This window comes from Podarcis muralis, chromosome 6 (assembly GCF_964188315.1).
Source record: "Podarcis muralis chromosome 6, rPodMur119.hap1.1, whole genome shotgun sequence".
Taxonomy (NCBI): Eukaryota; Metazoa; Chordata; class Lepidosauria; order Squamata; family Lacertidae; genus Podarcis; species Podarcis muralis.
The window spans coordinates 10977259-10998124 of NC_135660.1; the positions used below are offsets into that span (position 1 = coordinate 10977259).

A 20866-nucleotide genomic window follows, 5' to 3' on the forward strand; every position below is an offset into this window, starting at 1 on the left:
TGGGGCAGGGCACAGCAAAGGCTGGAGAGCTTCGCCTTGTGAGGATTGCCCTATGCTGTTGTTATTTTGGCCATGCTGTGATGTAGAAAGACAGGGCTGCCCTCTAGTGGTCCCAAATAACCGCTACTAGCCTCTTCCTACAAAAGTAGGCAAAAACATCACACTTAGGAGGCAGGGCTAAGCTATGCATTTCATTACACGGAATGTGTTGGAATTCTGGGCAACAGCATATTTTGAATGCTGCTCTCACAAAAACCTCAGCTGAGATTCCTACATTGCAAGGGGTTGGAATAGATGACGCTTGAGGTCCCTTTCATCTCTACAATTCTGATTCCAAGCTTGCGCCGGAAGCTGCAGTTAGCGTGAAACTCTGCAGCTCAGAGTTCGGCACTGGTTGCTGATTCCCCTACTGGGATGAGTTATGGGGCGCCGGTCAACAACTTGGGACCAGTTTACCTACAAGCCTGCCTTACCCCCTATGTGCCAACTCAACCCCTTAGACTGGCAGAATTGGCACTTTTACAGGTGCCACATAATACCCGCAACCGCATCTGTAAGGACTCGATTGTTTAGTGTTGCAGGGCTGACTCTTTGGAACTCCCTGCCTATTGATGTCAGGCAGCAGCCTTCACTGTTTTCTTTCCGGCACCTGCCGAAGACATTCTTATTTAGAGAAGCCTACCGCCCAAAGTCACAGGTGACTGGGAGACCCCCCAAAGCAGATTTTGCGTGCATGGAGGAGGGGCGAGGAAAGAAACCAGAAGCCAAATCTTTTTTTATTATTATTTGAATTACAAAGTCAGATATATATATATACATTACATAATTCTGCTACTCTTTTATGGGTGCACACCTCTGAGACAGGTGGATAACCAGCTTAGTTGTCAGGTGTTGCTTTGTTAGAATAATCAATAAGACTTGCGGGGGTGGTTTCATAGAAATGCCACGGTCCATCCCCCCGCTGTTGCATTAGCCTGCGTGCTGTCTTCTCCTGCTTCCTATAAAAGGAAAATAGCGGGATGAGGAAGGAGAATCAGGAAATTAAGACGATCAAACAGTTGTACAAAGGAGCTGGCTCGCACGTTACGTTATACCATACTTAGAATAAGCTGTGGTTTAATGTGAATGCGCAATGGACTAGTGAAGACTGCTGGAATCGTGGACACATTTTTCACCCTCTCCTGCCCCCATGCCAGGAAACAAGCCACAATATTAATATTAATATTAATATTAATATTAATATTAATATTAATATTATTAAACATAATGTCTATATTGCTTGATTGTAGAAAGACCTCTAAGCGGTTTACAGAAACTGATTGATTCTTAAGTCATATGAACACAAGGTTATGGTTTGCTTCCTCCCCAAAACAAACCATGAGCAGTAAGCCAAAAGCCAGCCTTTGTTGCCACTCATGGTTTGTTTGTAAGGAAACCATGAGCCCAAGTTCGGACTACACAACAAGCCGGATCATGGCCTGTTTCCTGGCAGAAGCAGGAAGCACCTGTGATTTCATATTTCACCTGTGATTACGGTAGCATTTTGCTTGTTCCCATTAAACCGAGTCTATTTTAACCGTGTTCCAAAGGGACTGATGAGCCATGCCAACGTTATCCATTGTTCAAGCCAAATACAACCAGTCAGGCCAACATTTTAAAGCAGCAGAGCAGATGGATCTGCCTCGATGTAGAATTTGGCAGGCGGAGGCTGCAACCCATATGCTATTTAATACCCATGTGCCTGGATACTTAAGTTGGTCAATTAGGTCAATTAAGGCCAGCTCACAGTGCCAAATTCCTCCGCATGAGCCCATACAAGGGAGCAGGTGGAGAAAAACTACCATGCACAAGAATGAACATTTGGGGGAGCTTGAAACTTGTAGCCACAATTATGGCTCCTGGAAACCGTTCACCTCCAGGCTTCTGGAAATGGCCACCGGTTCCCTGCGCATTCAGGCTAGCCTTTCTCCGTGTGGCTGTGTGCTTGCCTGCAGGTTTGTGGGGAGGAATTTGGCAACAGGAGCTGAACCAGTCCTGGCAACAGGAGGGACAATTGTATATTCACCAGGGACAGGCCCATAAGCAATGCTATTCACTACACAGAGATCAGCTGAGGCCCGCAACTCAAAGGAGAGAGTCGCAACTGTTCATTCCCTTTTGCCTCTGACCCTGACCACTTTTTGACTCTGGCTCCCAGGAGGGAAAAGTCCCTCCCCTGCCCTGCTTGGATGTCATTTCACAGCATGGGGTGGGGGGGACTGGATTAGATGGATTTTCCCCCCAAGGGTGTTGGCAGACGTTGGCCAACGAAATTATCAAAGAAACATCACGGCTCAGCATCTCCAGCAACAAAACACAAAGTGGACCACAGAACGATGAGTAGCAAAAACATTTCCAATTACCGTATTTTTCGCCCTATAGGACGCACTTTTTCCCCTCCAAAAATGAAGGGGAAATGTGTGTGCGTCCTATGGGGCGAATGCAGGCTTTCGCTGAAGCCTGGAGAGCGAGAGGGGTCGGTGCGCTCTCCAGGCTTCGCACACCTCTCCGCAAGCAGCGGGAGCCCAGCGCTGGGCTCCCGCTGCTTGCGGAGAGTTTCCTGCATGCTGAAGCCTGTGCGCGCTGAGCTCAGTGCGTCCAGGCTTCGCGGACCTCTCCGCAAGCAGCGGGAGCGCTCCCGCGGCTTGCAGAGAGCTGCCTGTTTGGGGGCTGGGGTTGGGGGAAGCTCGAGCTTCCCCCGCCCCAGCCCCACGGCTGGGGGGGAAAATAATTTTTTCCCCTTTATTTCCCCCCAAAAAAACTAGGTGCGCCTTATGGGATGGTGCGTCCTATAGGGCGAAAAATACGGTAACTGCAAGAAGTCTGTCTTTCAACCCCCTGCTTGACTTTGGCTCATGCCTGAAATGACAGTTCAGCAACAGTTCAACACAACTTTAGAAAGAGCTGTAGCTCAGTGGTACCACATCTGCCCTGAAGGTCCCAGGGTCGATCTCTGGCATCTCGAGGTTGGGCTGGGAACGTTCAGTGTCTGAAACCCTGAAGAGCCTCTGCTTGGCCCAGCTCTACCTCTCTTTCAAATCAGAACCAGTGAAGGCAGTGAAGGTCCTGTGTGAGTGTCTGGAAGCGGTTGGAGGATGGATGGCGGCTAACAGATTGAGGTTGAATCCTGACAAGACAGAAGTACTGTTTTTGGGGGACAGGAGGCGGGCAGGTGTGGAGGATTCCCTGGTCCTGAATGGGGTAACTGTGCCCCTGAAGGACCAGGTGCGCAGCCTGGGAGTCATTTTGGACTCACAGCTGTCCATGGAGGCACAGGTCAAATCTGTGTCCCGGGCAGCTATTTACCAGCTCCATCTGGTATGTAGGCTGAGACCCTATCTGCCTGCGGACTGTCTCGCCAGAGTGGTGCATGCTCTGGTTATCTCCCGCTTGGACTACTGCAATGCGCTCTACGTGGGGCTACCTTTGAAGGTGACTCGGAAACTACAACTAATCCAGAATGCGGCAGCTAGACTGGTGACTGGGGGCAGCCGCCGAGACCATATAACACTGGTCTTGAAAGACCTACATTGGCTCCCAGTATGTTTCCGAGCACAATTCAAAGTGTTGGTGCTGACCTTTAAAGCCCTAAACGGCCTCAGTCCAGTATATCTGAAGGAGCATCTCCACCCTCATCGTTCTACCCGGACACTGAGGTCTAGCACCGAGGGCCTTCTGGCGGTTCCCTCACTGTGAGAAGCCAAGTTACAGGGAACCAGGCAGAGGGCCTTCTTGGTAGTGGCGCCCTCCCTGTGGAACGCCCTCCCACCAGATGTCAAAGAGAACAACAACAACCAGACTTTTAGAAGACATCTGAAGGCAGCCCTGTTTAGAGAAGCTTTTAATGTTTGATGTATTACAGTATTTTAATATTTTTTTGGAAGCCGCCCAGAGTAGCTGGGGAAGCCCAGCCAGATGGGTGGGGTATAAATAAATTATTATTATTATTATTATTATTATTATTATTATTATTATTATTATTCTTAAATGGCAAACCCATGGGCACCCAAGTGTGCTTGGACTAGGACTCCCATCATCCCTGACTACTGGCCATTCTGACTGGCGCTGATGGGAGTCAGAGTTCAGTAACAACTGGAGGGCCACAGATTCCCCACACCATACTGCAGCAGGTGAGCCAAAGGCCCGACTCCGTATACAATAAGTCAGCTTCCTAATGTCCCTAAGTTTGGGAAACCACCAAATTACCTGTTGATTTTCCCTACCTTAATTCAAGTTTCTCGGATTCAGCATAAAGGTAAGCCAACCCCTTTTCATAGTCCTTTTCAGGAGGGTCGAGCAGATTGCGAGCAATCCACCTTGTTATCGGATGCTGGAGAAAAGCAAAGCAAGGCATCACTAAGGAATCGTGAGCACCTGCGTGCATATACAGCAGAGAAGCCTCAGACACGGATTGGCTTGTCTGGTGTGATGTCATGGAATCTTCAAGCTACTCGGGGGGGCAAAGCTGTCATTAACGAAACGTCCTGTGAGAAGCAAATGGAAGTAAAATTCCCAGTCTGACTGGGATTAAAATTTTGTACACACCCCAAGGAAAGAGGAGCTGTTGTGAGGCGGGCTAAGGGTGGAGAGCTGATTGGCAGGAGGGCCTAAAAGGTAGGAATCTAAGGGATCAGGAGCCCAGAGAACCAACTGCTGAAGGAAAGGGGATGAGCAAGCAATGGAGCGAGATACAGGAATCTAACAAGATGGGCAGATGGAGGAATCGGGGGGAAAATAATTCACTGGAAGACCATGTACCTAGTATGCATGATGTTCCTGGATCAAATCCTAACATCTCTAGTTGCTAGAACTTGAATCCAGCTGTTAACGGGACCTGCAGGGGTTGGGGAATGTCAGGATCTCGCCCGACTCAATCCAGTTCCACCAACCCTGTGCTAGAGGGACGGGGAGAGGCGCTGCTCAGCAATTCACGCTTCCAGAATTCACAGCCCCTTATTTCCCACCCTCCAAATATCTGCTCTGGAGGTTTGGATCAGCATCGGTGGTAGGATTAAGGAGCAAAAGAAAACTGGCAGAAATTGCCACCATCCTCCTGCCTCTGGTGGAAGCTTCCAATGGACCCAACTCCCTTCCATGAACAAAAGGAGTCCTTTCATCTGCAGGCAGGCAAGACTGGATGCAGCCCAGAAAGCTCCTTCCCAAGCTGGGATTACAATAAGCACTCAGCTCTGTACATCGTTCTGCCTGGACACTAAGATCCAGTGCTGAGGGCCTTCTGGTGGTTCCCTCACTGAGAGAAGCCAAGTTACAGGGAAACAGGCAGAGGGCCTTCTTGGTAGTGGCACCCTTCCTGTGGAACACCCTCCCACCAGATTTCAAAGAGGAAAACAACTACCAGACTTTTAGAAGACATTTGAAGGCAGCTCTGTTTAGGGAAACTTTTAATGTTTAATAAACTATTGTATTTTAATATTCTGTTGGAAGCCAGCCAGATGGGCGAGGTATAAATTTTAAATTATTATTATTATTATTATTATTATTACTCACACGATAGTACTCCCAGTGCTCTGGGACATAACCTTCAGGGATTTCAGCCAGTTCAGCTTTACCTGGTGAGAAAGAAGAAGCTCAGTTCAAATGCAATAGACTTCCAAAAACACTGTCAAGAAAGAATACTGTTGCCAGCCACAACGTATTATCTTCAAAATAGGACTAATTCAAAGTTTGCTGTCCCGTCCTTAGCATGTTTGCTCAGAAGTAAGTCCCACCAAGTTCAAGGAGATGTACATTCAAGCAAGCGCACACACAAAACTGCGGAGAAACATGCAAATGAGGGTGGGGAATTCCTGTCCCTACAAACACAATTCATGCCTTGTACTCCACACAACAAATAACCAACATTAAAAATTCTCAGTTTTACAGGTAGCAGATATGGCATGAAAACAAACTGGCTAAGAGACTCATTTCTCTGGTTAAGTGGTAGTTATTCAAAAAGTTTTAACACCTACAGGTTTTTTTGTTTTAAGCGAACTAAGATAATGGTTCGCACCATCCACTGAGGCCAGAAGAAAGGAGGACTCCTTGAGACCATTCCTTCCAGGGGATTTTGAAAATTCACCTCGCAGTTCTTTTACTAACCCAAACCAGATTTAACGTCATTGAAAAAGAGCAGCTCTTTAGGAGAGATGCAACTGCTCGCTTTTCTTCACAGTTTCTTATGTCAGCCCTTCAAAATAGGATGAAACCTGCAGAAATACTCACCGATAAAGACATTGACAAATGTTATAATTAGAGCAACTGGGATTCCGGTGAGCAAAATGTAGAACCTCTGTTTAGAAAGTGAAAGGAAACGAGAAGCAGCAAGATCATTACGTGGCAAAAATACACAGTACCCTAACATCTTCATCAAGCCCCAGTAATTTTAGAACCTCTCAATATGTAATTTTTATTTATGCATTTTTCAGTTGTTGTTTTTTCACATACATTTGTCATCTTACCATGCTCCTACACAGACTTCCCAACCTATCCTTCATTGTCATTCCTTGTTCAAAATCTTTGTTTCGCTGCCTCACTGTTATCTCTCCACCCTATTTCATCCCTTCAATTAATTCATCTTGTCTACTGCTGATCACATACACATCCCTACTTCTAAGGTAAAGGTAAAGGGACCCCTGACCATTAGGTCCAGTCGTGACCGACTCTGGGGTTGCAGCGCTCATCTCGCTTTATTGGCTGAGGGAGCCGGCGTACAGCTTCCGGGTCATGTGGCCAGCATGACTAAGCCTCTTCTGGCAAACCAGAGCAGCACACGGAAACGCTGTTTACCTTCCTGACGGAGTGGTACCTATTTATCTACTTGCACTTTGACGTGCTTTTGAACTGCTAGGTTGGCAGGAGCAGGGACCGAGCAACGGGAGCTCACCCGTTCGTGGGGATTTGAACCGCCAACCTTCTGATCGGCAAGTCCTAGGCTCTGTGGTTTAACCCACAGTGCCACTTGCGTCCCCTACTTGTAGATTAAGCTAAATGCCATCTCTTTATAAATATTCTCCAAAACATTCCCACACGCTTCTTATCTTCTTTTCATCCCAATTTCTTATTTTGCCGTCATGCTTGGTAATTCTACAAATTCTATTAATTTATGCCGCCTGCCAACCTAGCAGTTCGAAAGCACCCCCGGGTGCAAGTAGATAAATAGGGGCCGCTTACCAGCGGGAAGGTAAACGGCGTTTCCGTGTGCTGCGCTGGCTCGCCAGATGCAGCTTGTCACGCTGGCCACGTGACCCGGAAGTGTCTGCGGACAGCGCTGGCTCCCGGCCTCTAGAGTGAGATGAGCGCACAACCCCAGAGTCTGTCAAGACTGGCCCGTTCGGGCAGGGGTACCTTTACCTTTACTAATTTATGCAAACTTTGATCCTTTGTTGGAGTAATTTTTTTTCTTTCCAGCTCCTTGCATAGACTATTCTTGTGGCCGCTGTTGCATACAAAAATAGATTTTTGACTTCCTTTGGTATCTCCTCTCCTGTTATTGCTAAAAGGAAGGCTTCTGGATTTTTTTGAAATGTGAATTCAGACATTTGCTTAAGTTCCTCATATACCATCTCTCAATATTTCTTTGTGTGTTTATATCACCACAAAATATGTATTAAAGAGCCTTCTGCTTCTGAACACTTCCAACACTGAACCTCTCCCAATACAAACACTACAATCTGGACTATTAGGATATATTTTCTAGCCTAATATTTCAGACAATAACATTCCTCTTCTATCTAATTAAACAATCTATAGGCTTTTAAACTTGGGGGGGGGGAGGTTATTGTTTTTGTTTCTTACTAAATTATGTATTTTGGTGTTTTCATCTTGTAAAATATAAAACCACTGTGTGATCCTTGGATTAAGAGTGGTTTAGAAATAATAACAGAAGAAGAAATGGTCATTTATTCAGAACTTAAAACTCTTGAATATTCAGATACCACTTGGCGTTTTATGTGAAAAGACCTCTAAATGAATGTACACCGTTCACTCTGAAATATCTTATTGTCTGTTTATGGCAATGATCCAAAGAAGTAAAAAGCACACAAAGAGAGATAAGAATCCTGAATTTCATTTATTGTTTTTGCTGGAGCACTGTTTTAAAATAAAACTACTTCTCTTCATTGATATGGATACCAGCTGCTGAAGAGGCAAGCCACTGAACAGAGACTTATCTCTTGGGCAGCAGGAAGTGCTGCCATGAAAACAAATGAGCAATTCTTTGGTGCATACATGGATCCCGACCTAAACATGATGACCCCAACCCAATAGTTCTGCCGATGATACAATAATCCCAGCATTGTAGCTGGGCTCACGTCCAACCTTGAAACAAACAACAGTCACCAGAACTGCTGCAAAGTTGCAGCCACCCTTATCCCACGGTAACAGGTTGTACAAGACAAAAAAAATTCCTTCCAGTAGCACCTTAAAGACCAACTAAGTTAGTTCTTGGTATGAGCTTTCGTGTGCATGCACACTTCTTCAGATACCAAGAACTAACTTAGTTGTCTTTAAGGTGCTACTGGAAGGAATTTTTTTTGTTTTGACTATGGCAGACCAACACGGCTACCTATCTGTAGGTTGTACAAGGGCTCTCTAGGAAAAGTGGAGTTGATACTGCCCCCTTTCTAATCCTATAGTTACCAATAAGCTAAAAAAAATCCACCTGTATATCGTATATCCTCTTGCAAAACAGAAAGGCGACTTTTATAGTCCACAGCAGTGCCGGATTTACATATAAGCTAAACAAGCTATAGCTTAGGGCCCCACGCTCTTGGGGGCCCCCAAAAAATTAAAGGGGGGAAAAGCTGGATGTACATTTCCAAAACATAAGATAAAAAACAAATAAAATAAAACCTACATACAGCGAAAGTGTTTTGTGTTATGTAGGCTCCTATGATGTAAGTAATGGGCCCTGCCTACTAGTCTGAGAGCCAGTGTGGTGTAGTGGCTAAGAGCGGTACGACTCGTAATCTGGTGAACCGGGTTCGCGTCTCTGCTCCTCCACCTGCAGCTGCTGGGTGACCTTGGGCTAGTCACACTTCTCTGAAGTCTCTCAGCCCCACTCACCTCACAGAGTGTTTGTTGTGGGGGAGGAAGGGAAAGGAGAATGTTAGCCGCTTTGAGACTCCTTTGGGTAGTGATAAAGCGGGATATCAAATCCAAACTCCTCCTCCTCCTCTTCTTCTGCTCCCTAAAATATCACATATAAAGGGCCCCATTACCTTCAGTAGCTTAGGGCCTCATCAAACCTAAATCTGGCCCTGGTCCACAGGTATCTCTGCTCTGCTTACAAAGCTCAAGAAGCCATCTCTAAGGTAAACCTTGGGCTTAGGAAGACTGAATACAGTAGCATTTAGAACACAGAATATCACAGAATATCCTGTGTGACACCTTTTGGTTTCCTACAATTCCTCCCTCCCCAAAGAGTGGAGACTCACCAACAAAAGCAGGAATCGCCTGTCATAAAAATCCGTCGCCTGGATGACAAACATTCTTTTCCCACCTCCACTGCCATGGCGTACTGGAGCTGCAAAAATCAAATCCACGTGTTAGCGCAAAGCCAGCTGTGGTTTCTGTGACCCAGTCAAGCCGACAAAGAGACTTTCGGTTGTGTTCTCCTGTTTTTGCACATTCCCACATAGCTATTCTTGCAAAGCAAAAAACCGAGACTGTGGGGTGTGTGTGTGTGTGTGTGTTTGGGGGGGGGGGCTATTGGGCTGTTGTTTTTATTTTTATTATGTATTTTGTGGTTTTATATCTTGGTTTTATTCTGTGAACCGCCCTGAGACTCCTGGGGTTTAGGTATATAAATTCAACAAATAATAAATAATAATAATAAAGGGACTTGTCCAGCTCTGACCCAGCCGAGACAGGGTTGCTTTGCTATTTATTTTCATCATTGGCATGCCTTTGAAAGCATACCCTTCCTCCGAGAAAAGTAGCCCTTGGGGGAAGGACTGCGATTGAGTGGCAGATGCCCCCTGTGGAACGCCCTCCCAGCACATGTCAAGGCAATAAACAACTATTTTACTTTTAAAAGACAAGTGAAAGCGTTCCTTTTTAGGGAAGTTTTTAATGTCTGATGCTGTATTGTTTTTAATATCCGGCTGGAAGCCACCCAGAGTGGCTGGGGAAACCCAGCCAGATGGGTGGGGTATAAATAATAAAATTATTATTATTATTATTATTATTATTATTATTATTATTATTATTATATGCATGGCTGGCCCAAACCAAGCAGGTTAGGAGGAACCTTCACCAGTTGAACTTCTGCCTGCGCAATAGGTTTCCCAGGCAGTGGAGTCACGGCAATTAGATATAATACGATTAGATATTATATGTAAAATTATTATTATTGCACATATATGGTGGCAACGCCCCCCCCCCACAGACACACCGTAAAACTCAGCGATTGTCCCAAATCCTCAAGGTCAACCAGACGGGAAACCCCCCACCCCACCCCACGGATCCCCCCCGTCCCCTAGGGAAGCCATACCGATGAGCACAGAGCGGCCAGCGGCCCGCGCAGGCAGGGAGAAGCGACCCCAGAGACCCGGGCCGGGAAAGGTCCTCCTGGCCGCGAAAGCAGCCGCCGCTCGGAGCAGGAGGCTCATGGCCGCCATGCCTGCGACTGGCAAGGTAACAGCGAGGGAAGGTGACTCGTGTTCGGCGGGCGGGGCTGAAGGCACGTCGCCGCCATCTTTAGAACGGGCGCCAGGGCGGCGCGTAGATTCACTAATAGAAGACTGCCACGTAGAGCCGGTTTCCGAGTTCAATGCGCCGCTCGCAGAACCCGACGGGGTTTCTCTATTAGATGCTCGTAGGAAGTGCAGTTGCGACTCTTCCCGTCTTTCTCCCCCAGGCAAAAGATAAGCGGCAAAGAGTTGTTGTTGTTTTAATTCGGGTCCTATTCACGAGCATAGTCAGGATTTTTGTTAGGGGGCGCAGAACCGACGTGATTGGTCAGTTAGTTATGTTTTACTATGGTTTTACTTGATCTAAGTTGCCCCACGCCCACAGCCTTGGCAACGCCTATGGTCCTATTGCATGCAAAATCCTTTAAAGGAAAAAAAGGCTGTATTTCTCCAGTAAGCACCACTGAATTCAAATAGGCTTACTTCCGAGTAGACACTGTAAAGACTGTACTGGATAAGAGCGTAAGAGCGATTCATGCAAGTGGTTGTTTGGTTGTAAGTCGCTTTGGGTTGCCTTGCGCAAGATAAAGCGACATCATGTTGTTATCATCATTATCATTATCATCATTATGATTCCCTGCAACTCAATCCACTATTCATATTGCACATTATAAATCAGAGCCCAAATCTCTTTTAAGCATCAGCTGGATGCTCTGTTACACAGAGTTACACTTCACTGACTTGCACCAATAATAATAATAATAATAATAATAATAATAATAATAATAATAATAATAATAATAATAATAATGGAGGCCTTGAGCAGTGTTTGCATCTGAAGAGTTCATTTGTGAATGTTTAAAAAGCTAAATCAAAGCAACCCCTCAAAAATGAGATCTGAACAAGAGCAGGAAAGGCTCGCTATGTTTCGTTTCTTGGCGGAGTCCAGCCACTGCTCAGTGACTGTCAACGGTAAAAATCCTGAATTTCTCAATCCAATGCGATTTTCACGTCAGCCAAAACGGATTTAAAAATACACGATGAGCTGGATTCATTTTCTTGCTTATAGTTCACGAAAGGCTGCTCGTGGTGTCGCTTTTTAAGGTGCCCAAAGACCGACGTTTTTACTGCGGAAGGCGACCTCGCACGGTCGCCTCTTCGATTTTTCTTGTATATGCGCTCGAAGGCAAGGAGCGTTGTGGGGAAAGGAAAAGTTAGACACATAGCGCTTCCTTCTCAAACTGAACCGTTTCCCCTCCACCCTCTTAAAGGATAATAGGGGAAGGAGGTCCGCTCTAGGAATGCTCAGCGCTGCGGAGGGTAGACCCTGCTCTGAACCCAAAGGAAACCCCAAGGAAGAGCGGCTTCCGACCCAAACCGGAAGCTAGGCCTGCGTGCCCCTGCGTACTTCCTTCGCAATCTCTATGGGCCTGGGCCGACGCCTTCCGGCGGCGGCCGATGAGCATTGTGGGAAACGGGAGATGTCATGGCGGTGGCGGCGCTTTGCCGGCCGTTCTCGAAGCTCCTGAGGTTGGCTGCAGCGACCTGGGGCGGCTCGTCGGCGTCCTCTCCTCCCAGGTGGGCAGTCGCCGGGCGGGAGGAGGGAGGCGCCCTGCGACCTCCGCTTTACCGTGTGCCTTTTATTCCTTGAATTCCCCCCGTGCCGAGTTCAAGCCAAGCTACTTTTTCAATGCTTAATGTTTCATTACGTTTTTTATATATATTATATTTATTTATTTATTTATTTATTTATACCCCGCCCAAGCTACTTTTTCAATGTTTACTGTTTCATTGCGATATATATATATATATATTATTTATACCCCGCCCAAGCTACTTTTTCAATGCTTAATGTTTCATTACGTTTTTATATATAACAACAACAACAACAACAACAATAATAATAATAGTAATAGTAATAATAATAATAATAATAATTTATTTATTATTTATACCCCGTCTATCTGGCTGGGTTTCCCCAGCCACTCTGGGCGGCTCCCAATCAAGTGTTAAAAACAATACAGCATTAAATATTAAAAACTTCCCTGAAGCCTTCAGATGTCTTTTAAAGATAGGATAGCTGCTTATTTCCTTCACATCTGAAGGGCATCCACAGGGCAGGGCCCTACCGAGAAGGCCCTCTGCCTGGTTCCTTGTAACCTCACTTCTCGCAATGAGAGAACTGCCAGAAGGCCCTCGGCGCTGGATCTCAGTGTCCAGGCTGAACGATGGGGGTAGAGATGCTCCTTCAGCTATACAGGACCGAGGCCGTTTAGGGCTTTCTGTTGGAAGCCGCCCAGAGTGGACAATATGGGATTGGGGGGGCAACTCCCATCTCTTGCGGGGGTGCAATTAGTACCAGCACCGTCCATTAAGAGTTTGGGTGTAATCTTCGCCACCATCCTTTCCACGGAGGCGCAGATTGCAGCTATAACAAAGGCGGCATTTTTTCATCTCCGCCAAGCTAAGCAGTTGGCTCCTTACCTCTCTCGCCCTGACCTAGCCACTGTGATCCACACGACGGTCACCTCCAGACTGGATTATTGTAACTCGCTCTACATGGGGCTGCCCTTGAGACTGACCCAGAAACTCCAGCAGGTGCAGAATGCCGCGGCAAGACTCCTTACGGGGTCCTCTCTGCGGGATCACATTCGCCCAGTGCTATACCAGCTGCACTGGCTCCCGGTGGAGTACAGGATCAGGTTTAAGGTGCTGGTTTTAACCTTTAAAGCCCTATACGGACTAGGACCCTCGTACCTACGGGACCGCCTCTCCTGGTATGTCCCACGGAGGACCTTATGGTCTTCAAATAAAAACATCTTGGAGATCCGGGGCCACAGGGAGGTTAGGCTGGCCTCAACCAGAGCCAGGGCTTTTTCAGCTGTGGCTCCAATCTGGTGGAATGCTCTGTCACAAGAGACTAGGGCCCTGCAGGACTTGACATCTTTCCGCAGGGCCTGCAAGACGGAGCTGTTCCACCAGGCCTTTGGCCAAGGCACAGCCTGACCCCGTCCTTTGGTAATTCTTCACAGAACTCTAGCCCAATGGTTGCCATCAATTTGATTTGAACTGATTTTATAATGAAATGATTTTAGAATGCTGTATTATTTTACTGTTGTTAGCTGCTCTGAGCCAGGCTTCGGCTGGGGAGGGAGGGCGGGATATAAATAAATTATTATTATTATTATTATTATTATTATTATTATTATTATTATTACCAATTAAGGAATCCATGGGGGAGGATGTTGGTTGACTGTTTTTGTATTTTTAACTCCCCCTTTCTCCAACTTGGCAATCCAAGTACTGACCATTCTGATCTCACAGGGTGGCAATAGGGAAACCAGTAGGCTCACCAGTCTACCATGTTCAGTGAGGTAAATGAATCATAGAATTTCAGAGTTGGAAGGGACCCCGAGCGTCATCTAGTCCATCCCTCTGTAATGCAGGAATCTCAGCTCAAGCATCCGCGGCGGACAGCCAGGCAGCCTCTGCTTTAAATACCTCCAAGGGAGGACAGTCCACCACCTTCCAATAGAGACCGTTCCAACCGTCCAACAGCTCTTACTGTCAGAAAGTTCTTCCTGACGTTGAGTTGCCATCTTCAAATATCTCAAGGTTCTGTCCCCATGGAAGGATGGAACTGGCTTGTTTTCTCCTGCTCTGGAGGGTAGATCCATACCAATGGCTTCTACGTTGCAAGAAAGCAGATTCCGACTAAACATCATTGCAGGGGCTTGGGGTCCCTTCCAACTCCACAGTTCTATGATGTTATGTTATCAAAGTCCAACTGTGTTCAGGGAGTTCGATTTGATTTGTACATAATTAGTTGCAGCCTTCTCTAGGGGAAAAAGTGGGCTTCCATAGTATAGCTGTTACATAGACTAGCTTGCTAGAGGGGTCACCCACCATACAGGGTCCAGATCTGAAGTCTCTTGAGTGTTTAAAGAAATATCTAGGTTTCCTCAAAAAGTGATTTTAGTTCAGGTATTCGGTTTTCAAAAACCACTTAAACACTTCGAACATTTGCTTTAAACTAGGTAAATTTGATATGAAATTGTAGAATAGGAGGGTACTTCAAAAGTCACCTAGTCAGTCTCCTGCTGATGCAGAATATTCACTGCTACAGCATCCCTGATAGGCTTTTGTGTGTGTGCCTATATCATTTTGTTGTTTTTTTAAAAAATCCTATTTTATTGTCCTTCAGATTCATCCTTAACAACCTGCACAAGAATGCCACAAAAGTAGAAACAGTCTCTCCCTGTATGTTGCTTCATACCTCCTTGCCTCGGAATGGGCTGGAGGAATTTTTTGATGACCCCCAAAACTGGGGAAAGACAGAAGTCAAATCTGGTAAGATACTCAGAATCTGTTTATTTTGACTCCCCTTCTGGCCTCCCACTTTGTGGATATGTAAGCTAGGTGGGATTGTAAAAGTTCAATAGCAGCACATTCTGTGCTAGCATATATCTTCATGTGTCTGTAAAGTCACTGTTCAGGTGTACACTCTTATTCAGAATATGTCACCTGAAGATATCATTATGTCCAATAATATGTTAGCATTATTTATATTTAATTCTGTTCATTTAAAAATATTTGATTATACATGATAACGATTATACATGATAATGTTGAAGAATCTTTTGTATCACCTTTTCTAACTCTCATTTTTTGGTGAAGCTTTCATGAGTGCAAAGCAGATTTCAGTCTGGTTGGGTCCTTAGAACAGTTCCCCATATAGATTTGAGCAGTCGTTGTCCCCCTGCCAAAACACTGATGTGCTTTGTGGATTCCACAGGGGATTCTTGGACAGTAGAACAGCTCCGAGGCAAGAGCAGTGAGGATTTGCACAAACTTTGGTGAGTATATTTCAGTGTATCTAATGGCTTGTGTTTCTTTAAAGTTACTGTACTCGTTTCATCCTTATGCACAATATTTCAAGAACTGCTTGGTCATGATTTCAGAATCCAGGAATATCCTCCTCAGTCCAGTTAAAATCAACACTGGGGAAAATCTCAGTGTTAACCCATTAATATTATTGACTCAGATTGCTTCCAAAATTCATAAGCTTGCTGACATTCCCACCACATGTGTAATATAGTTGTGCATTTACAGCCAGACACTTCAACACTTAGCATTTGTTTCCATAAACATTCTATTCAACCTGGCAAGAGTTAAATATTGGTGCAATAAAAGCTTGTACTGTATTTCCCTTATTGATAAACTTAGTGCAGATTTTTACTGTATGCCAAATCTTAAATCATCTCAATTCTGGCATAGTAAATCCCACTTCTTTTTCTCACCTTATCCTGAAGACAGACTCCTTTTTACTTAGGTCAATCAGTAATTTGTAGGTTTTTGCCAAGAGGCCTTTTGATTTATTAGCTGCCATTGTGATTTCTCATGTTGTCATCTTCCTTACCATATACTCGACAAAAGATTCCTTAATTGAAAATTCTGAAAGCATGGAGTACCTAGCCTCCTGTTTTTTTAGCTATCTCATTCCATGTTAGCAAACTTTCATCTGTTAAATCCCTAAATTTGTGTGCACCCTTCCCCCAATTTACAAACTCTGATGGCTGATTTCTCGTTAAAAACATTGAGTGACTTTAAGATGAATGCTAAGAAGGGAAACTTCTGGGCCTGATTTCATCCTATAATTATTCCAAGTTTTCACCGTTTGTCTTAGAAGTAAAGTTCATTTTAACTTGTCTTTTTCCTCTGCTAGTTGTGACACTCACTGTCCCTATATCATTATAATTTAGCCAAGAAGCAGTGGGCAGAGGTGGCTGGACAAAATTTCACATATTTCAGAAAGCTCTGTTGAATTGCATGTGGACAGCCATAAGGAGCATTTTGAGAGCTTTTGCTTCCACTTTAGTTTAAACGTAATTTCTCATATGACCCAGAACCAACAAACTCTGGTTACAGTTAGCCATAGTTATTTTCAAACATACCCATTTCAAATCACAGTTTAAGCAAACCACAGTTAAGATTAACCACAGTTCTGGGTCCAGCCAACATGGTGAGCAATAGTTAATCAAAGGCAGAAGCAAAAATGTTCAATCTTCACCTCCAGCTACATGGGAGGAGGAAGAATTTCAGCCCAAGCTTCTCATTGCTTATTGACATAACACTAAACTATGGATAGCATGACCTGTGTGTAGGGCAAACGAGTCCCAGTTAACAATCTGTTAGTACTTACCAACATGTTCTTTGACTTAGGTATGTCCTGCTTAAAGAGCGAAACATGCTTTTAACGTTGGAGCAAGAAGCAAAACGGCAGAGGCTGCCAATGCCAAGCCCAGAGCGATTAGATAAGGTAACATGATGCTGAGGTCACTGCCAGTGTTCAAAACTCCTGTTGTCCTAGGCGCATTTTGCGACAGGGAATTTCATTAGCGCAAGCAGTTTCTGAGCTCTGAGTGCAGTACTGCGGCTAAGATTTCAGATTAAAACTACGAAGTGGAAGGAAAGAAGGACCCTTTTCTGCCTCCCCACTTCCAGCTACTCTGAAGACTGGTGAAGAGACCCTCTTAAGAATATTAGGGGGGTGGACAGGGGAAGGACTAGACCATGTGAAAAATGAACATCATATTTTAGCTGCAGCTCATTCATTTTAAGCTTTGTATACTTGTTATATAAAAAGGTGTTCCTAGACATTCTGTTGCTGCACCCATAACCTAGGTTTAAGGTGCCATTTAGCTCCTAGCTTTCATATCTCAGTTTCTAACCTGGACATGGGCAACCCTATGTTCTTTGTAAAGGAGGCAGCATTTGCAGTTCTTCCAAAGACTGTTTACAGCTTTTACCTACATTTATGTAGGAGTCAAATAAGATGAAGCAAGTCTATAAACTTTCCCTAATTCTGTTAGGCTCCTTAAACTCTTGATTTGCCCTCACCCTCCTTGTATTTTGCCACCAACCCTGGCTGTGTGAGCCCTGGCAGCAAGGGAGGGGGTGCAGGATTCTGAAGCAGTTTCCAGTTGAATTATTTTCTGGTGCCAGCGCACATAGTAAAATGAAATAAGTCTGTAAGTAAGGGATACGAGTCTCAGAAAGCCTGGTTGTAGTTTCTGGTGGAGAGGTTCCACCCAACAGCAGTGCTGCCCAGCGACAGTGTAGTTATGGTTCAGGTTGTTAAAGCACAATCCATTGGCAAGTTTTTGGCGCAGACTCCAAGGAAAGGGTTTTCTATATATTTCATAGTTCTCGTTCCAATGGGCCTTTCACAAACAGATTTCCCAGCAAAGTGTGGTTTAGTTTGTAGGGACAATCAAAACCTGTTACAGTGGTACCTCAGGTTACATACGCTTCAGGTTACATACACTTCAGGTTACAGACTCTGCTAACCCAGAAATAGTGCTTCAGGTTAAGAACTTTGCTTCAGGATGAGAACAGAAATCATGCTCCGGTGGCGTGGCAGCAGTAGGAGGCCCCATTAGCTAAAGTGGTGCTTCAGGTTAAGTACTGTTTCAGGTTAAGTACAGACCTCCGGAACGAATTAAGTACTTAACCCGAGATACCACTGTATAAGACTGCTAAGCCCATGCACATTCTACAACAGAATGCCTTCCATGTTTTGGACTACAACTCCCATCAGCCATGACAGCTGTGCTGACTGGGGTTGATGGGAGATGCAGGCCAAAACATCAGGAGAGCACCAGCTTGGGAAAAGCTAGTGTCTGGAGTTCCCCTGGGCTCAGGCTCTTTCGCGTGGATTGGTGGCTTTGGAGCTGAAACTCTCTTTTTGTGGTCTTCAGGTGAAAGATTCCATGGATAGAATGGACCTTGTCATCCAGGAAAGGGAAGACGCTTTGCGGCTCTTACAGACTGGCCAGGAGAAAGAGAGACCAGGCGAATGGAGACATGACTTCTTGGGCCGCGTATTTTGGTACAAGGAAGAATTATTGGTGTTTATTGAGCAGCATTTGTGTAGCGGGGAGAGCAAATACCAAGCGTGGCTCCATGTAGAGCAGACACTTTGTACAACATTCCACCTTCAGTCCTTGGCCTCTCCATCTTTTGAGCTAGCAGAGTTAGGAAAGACTTCCACCTGAGACCTCAGGGAACCACTGCCAGTCCGAATACAGTGCCACTGGGACATGCAAGGAAACGCTAAACAATGTGGAATGTTCCTTTTCAGTGTCAGTCACCCGACATTTTTTTTCTAATCCCTCTGCCAGCAGATTTAAAAATATTTTTTCCAAACATCCAATTAGCATTCAGTGGCCAGTGAGCATGCTTAATCCTCACTGGGTTTTGAGTTGGGGAGGGGAGGCTTGTTTCCTTCCCTTTAGTTTTCCTTTTCCCCCTAAAGTTTTATTTTGTACTTCTATAAGCCTGGTCCTTGGGAGCAACTCAAGACATTTTGCTGCCTGAGGCCAAGGACAAAAGAGATGGTGCCCTGCATCCCATGAGCAGATGCCAACTGGATTGGCAGTTGAATCTTACCTCCACACTGGGACAGCATCCTTCATCACACCTGAGGGCAGCAGGCTAGCTTTTAAGGGCAGTAATTGCCCGACTCTGCCTAATGGTAGGGCCGGCCCTGCTCATGCTGCTGCCTTGTGTGTAGTTGCTGCCTCTTTGACCACGTAAGAATCCACACCTACTTTAGAAATATGAGGGTATGAGGACTGAGCTGGATGGACCAATGACGTGATGTAGTGCAAGGCAGTTTCATATATTCAAGCAAAGCGTATTGTGGAAAGAACTCCCCGTTTAAGTTAAGAGCGAACAAAAAAAGGTCTCTTCTACCATTTGACGTTCTTAGCTTTCTGGCACATTTTCTCTGTAAGCTATTCAGAGCGGGAGGGAACTTTCAATGTATGGGGTGGAGCCTTCCATTATGTGCTTTGCAAGCAGGTGAGGGCTGCCTTTCACGTACAGCCAGTTCAGTTTCTAAAGGGCAGTGGAGGCTTGGGAAGACTAGTTATCACTTTGGCTTTCCTTAGTGAAAGTGGTGGCAAGGAGGGGGGAGTGCTGCTACTACCCTAAAATAATTAACCTACCATTCTGCCTTTATCATCTGAAACCACCAAATAATTTGCTAAGATAAGAACTGGTCAGGGCAGATCAGCTACTGACGGTGAACTAGGGACTGATGCTTGTATGTGCGCTTTGATGTGTTTTAGCTAAAAATAGGCTCTAAAATGTTGTGTAATGTATCCTGAGGTTTTGGGGTGGGAAGAGGCGGCTAGACATAATTATGAGCTTTTCAAAAGAATCTCATCTCACACATTCCCCTCGTCTGTCATTGGCAGGTACACTTTTAGGGAATGGCCAATCCCTTGGTACCTAAATGCAAAGCATAAGAGAAAGCGGTTCTACTATTTGCCAAATGTCAATCGTTTTAACAGGTAAGACCAGCAGCCTTTAAAACCAGACCCTTTTATATGTCTTCTTACCATTTGTCCTCCTTTGCTGATTGTCTGGGAGAGCTACGAGATCGCCTTGCGCTACATGTGCCTGCTCGACCACTGCGATCGGCAGAATCGGCACCACTGCAGGTGTCACACAGGTGTCTGTGTTTGTAAGAACGTGTTTAGTGTGGCAGCGGCTGTACTTTGGAACTCCCTACCTGTTGAGCTCAAGCAGACGCCTTCACTGTGTTCTCTTGGGCACCTGCTAAAAACATTGTTGTATATACATTGTTGTATATAATTGTGAATAAAACAAACAACTTATACGCTAACTTACACTGGTTGGTTTTCTCCTGCAGACTCAGACTTGAACAATATTTGCGCAATGAATCAAGGAAGAGGAATATGCAGAAGCAGAGAGAGAAGCGTTTAAAGAAACAATTCCCTCATCTTGGTGCTCAGTCTGAAAGTCAACGTGAAGTTGGCAGTGTTTGATGGAATTGTTGCATAAACATTCCTCCTGAACTGCTTGTAAATGGACAAAGAGTAAGGCAAAACATACCATGTGATGTAAAACAAGCTCATTTCCGCTGCTACCAAAATAAAGTTGTTTCATCCTTCTTGTAAAATATTTGTCCTTTCATAGACTTGTTTGTCAACAACCATTTAATTAACTGTTTTCTATGTCATGGCACATAGTTTGTAGTTGCAGTCACAAAGAAACAGGTGTGCTCTAATTAAAATCCAGATTGGCTTTTGTAAAAACCAGTTTCTAGTCCTCATGTTGAGTTTATTTAGCAATTATACTTAAAAGACAGGAAGGTTTCGGGGGTC

The 20866-nt window shown here is 45.1% G+C and overlaps 2 protein-coding genes across 2 annotated transcripts; one reads left to right on the forward strand and one right to left on the reverse strand.

The window, feature by feature from the left end:
- Nucleotides 1–758: 758 nt before the first annotated feature.
- NDUFB5 (NADH:ubiquinone oxidoreductase subunit B5) lies at nucleotides 759–10690 on the reverse strand. Its single transcript, XM_028731628.2, has 6 exons — nucleotides 10532–10690; nucleotides 9474–9562; nucleotides 6262–6328; nucleotides 5548–5609; nucleotides 4263–4369; nucleotides 759–998 (listed from the first exon to the last, which is right to left on the reverse strand). Exons 1-6 carry the CDS (start codon nucleotides 10656–10658, stop codon nucleotides 878–880), a joined length of 573 nt encoding a protein of 190 aa, XP_028587461.2. The 5' UTR covers nucleotides 10659–10690; the 3' UTR covers nucleotides 759–877.
- Nucleotides 10691–12090: 1400 nt separating this feature from the next.
- Nucleotides 12091–20661, forward strand: MRPL47 (mitochondrial ribosomal protein L47). Its single transcript, XM_077929751.1, has 7 exons — nucleotides 12091–12248; nucleotides 14875–15020; nucleotides 15466–15526; nucleotides 16893–16989; nucleotides 18431–18561; nucleotides 19934–20029; nucleotides 20392–20661. Exons 1-7 carry the CDS (start codon nucleotides 12157–12159, stop codon nucleotides 20525–20527), a joined length of 759 nt encoding a protein of 252 aa, XP_077785877.1. The 5' UTR covers nucleotides 12091–12156; the 3' UTR covers nucleotides 20528–20661.
- Nucleotides 20662–20866: the final 205 nt, after the last annotated feature.

Excerpts from the sequence above, each read along its gene's own strand:
- MRPL47 (XM_077929751.1), top strand. The coding sequence starts at position 12,157 with ATGGCGGTGGCGGCGCTTTGCCGGCCGTTCTCGAAGCTCCTGAGGTTG. Across the intron at positions 15,021-15,465 it reads AAAGACAGAAGTCAAATCTG|GGGATTCTTGGACAGTAGAA; the intron begins GTAAGATACTCA and ends TGGATTCCACAG. Across the intron at positions 18,562-19,933 it reads TTCTTGGGCCGCGTATTTTG|GTACACTTTTAGGGAATGGC; the intron begins GTACAAGGAAGA and ends TGTCATTGGCAG.
- NDUFB5 (XM_028731628.2), bottom strand. The coding sequence starts at position 10,658 with ATGGCGGCCATGAGCCTCCTGCTCCGAGCGGCGGCTGCTTTCGCGGCC. Across the intron at positions 9,563-10,531 it reads TGGCCGCTCTGTGCTCATCG|CTCCAGTACGCCATGGCAGT; the intron begins GTATGGCTTCCC and ends TGATTTTTGCAG. Across the intron at positions 5,610-6,261 it reads ATTTGTCAATGTCTTTATCG|GTAAAGCTGAACTGGCTGAA; the intron begins GTGAGTATTTCT and ends CTTTCTCACCAG.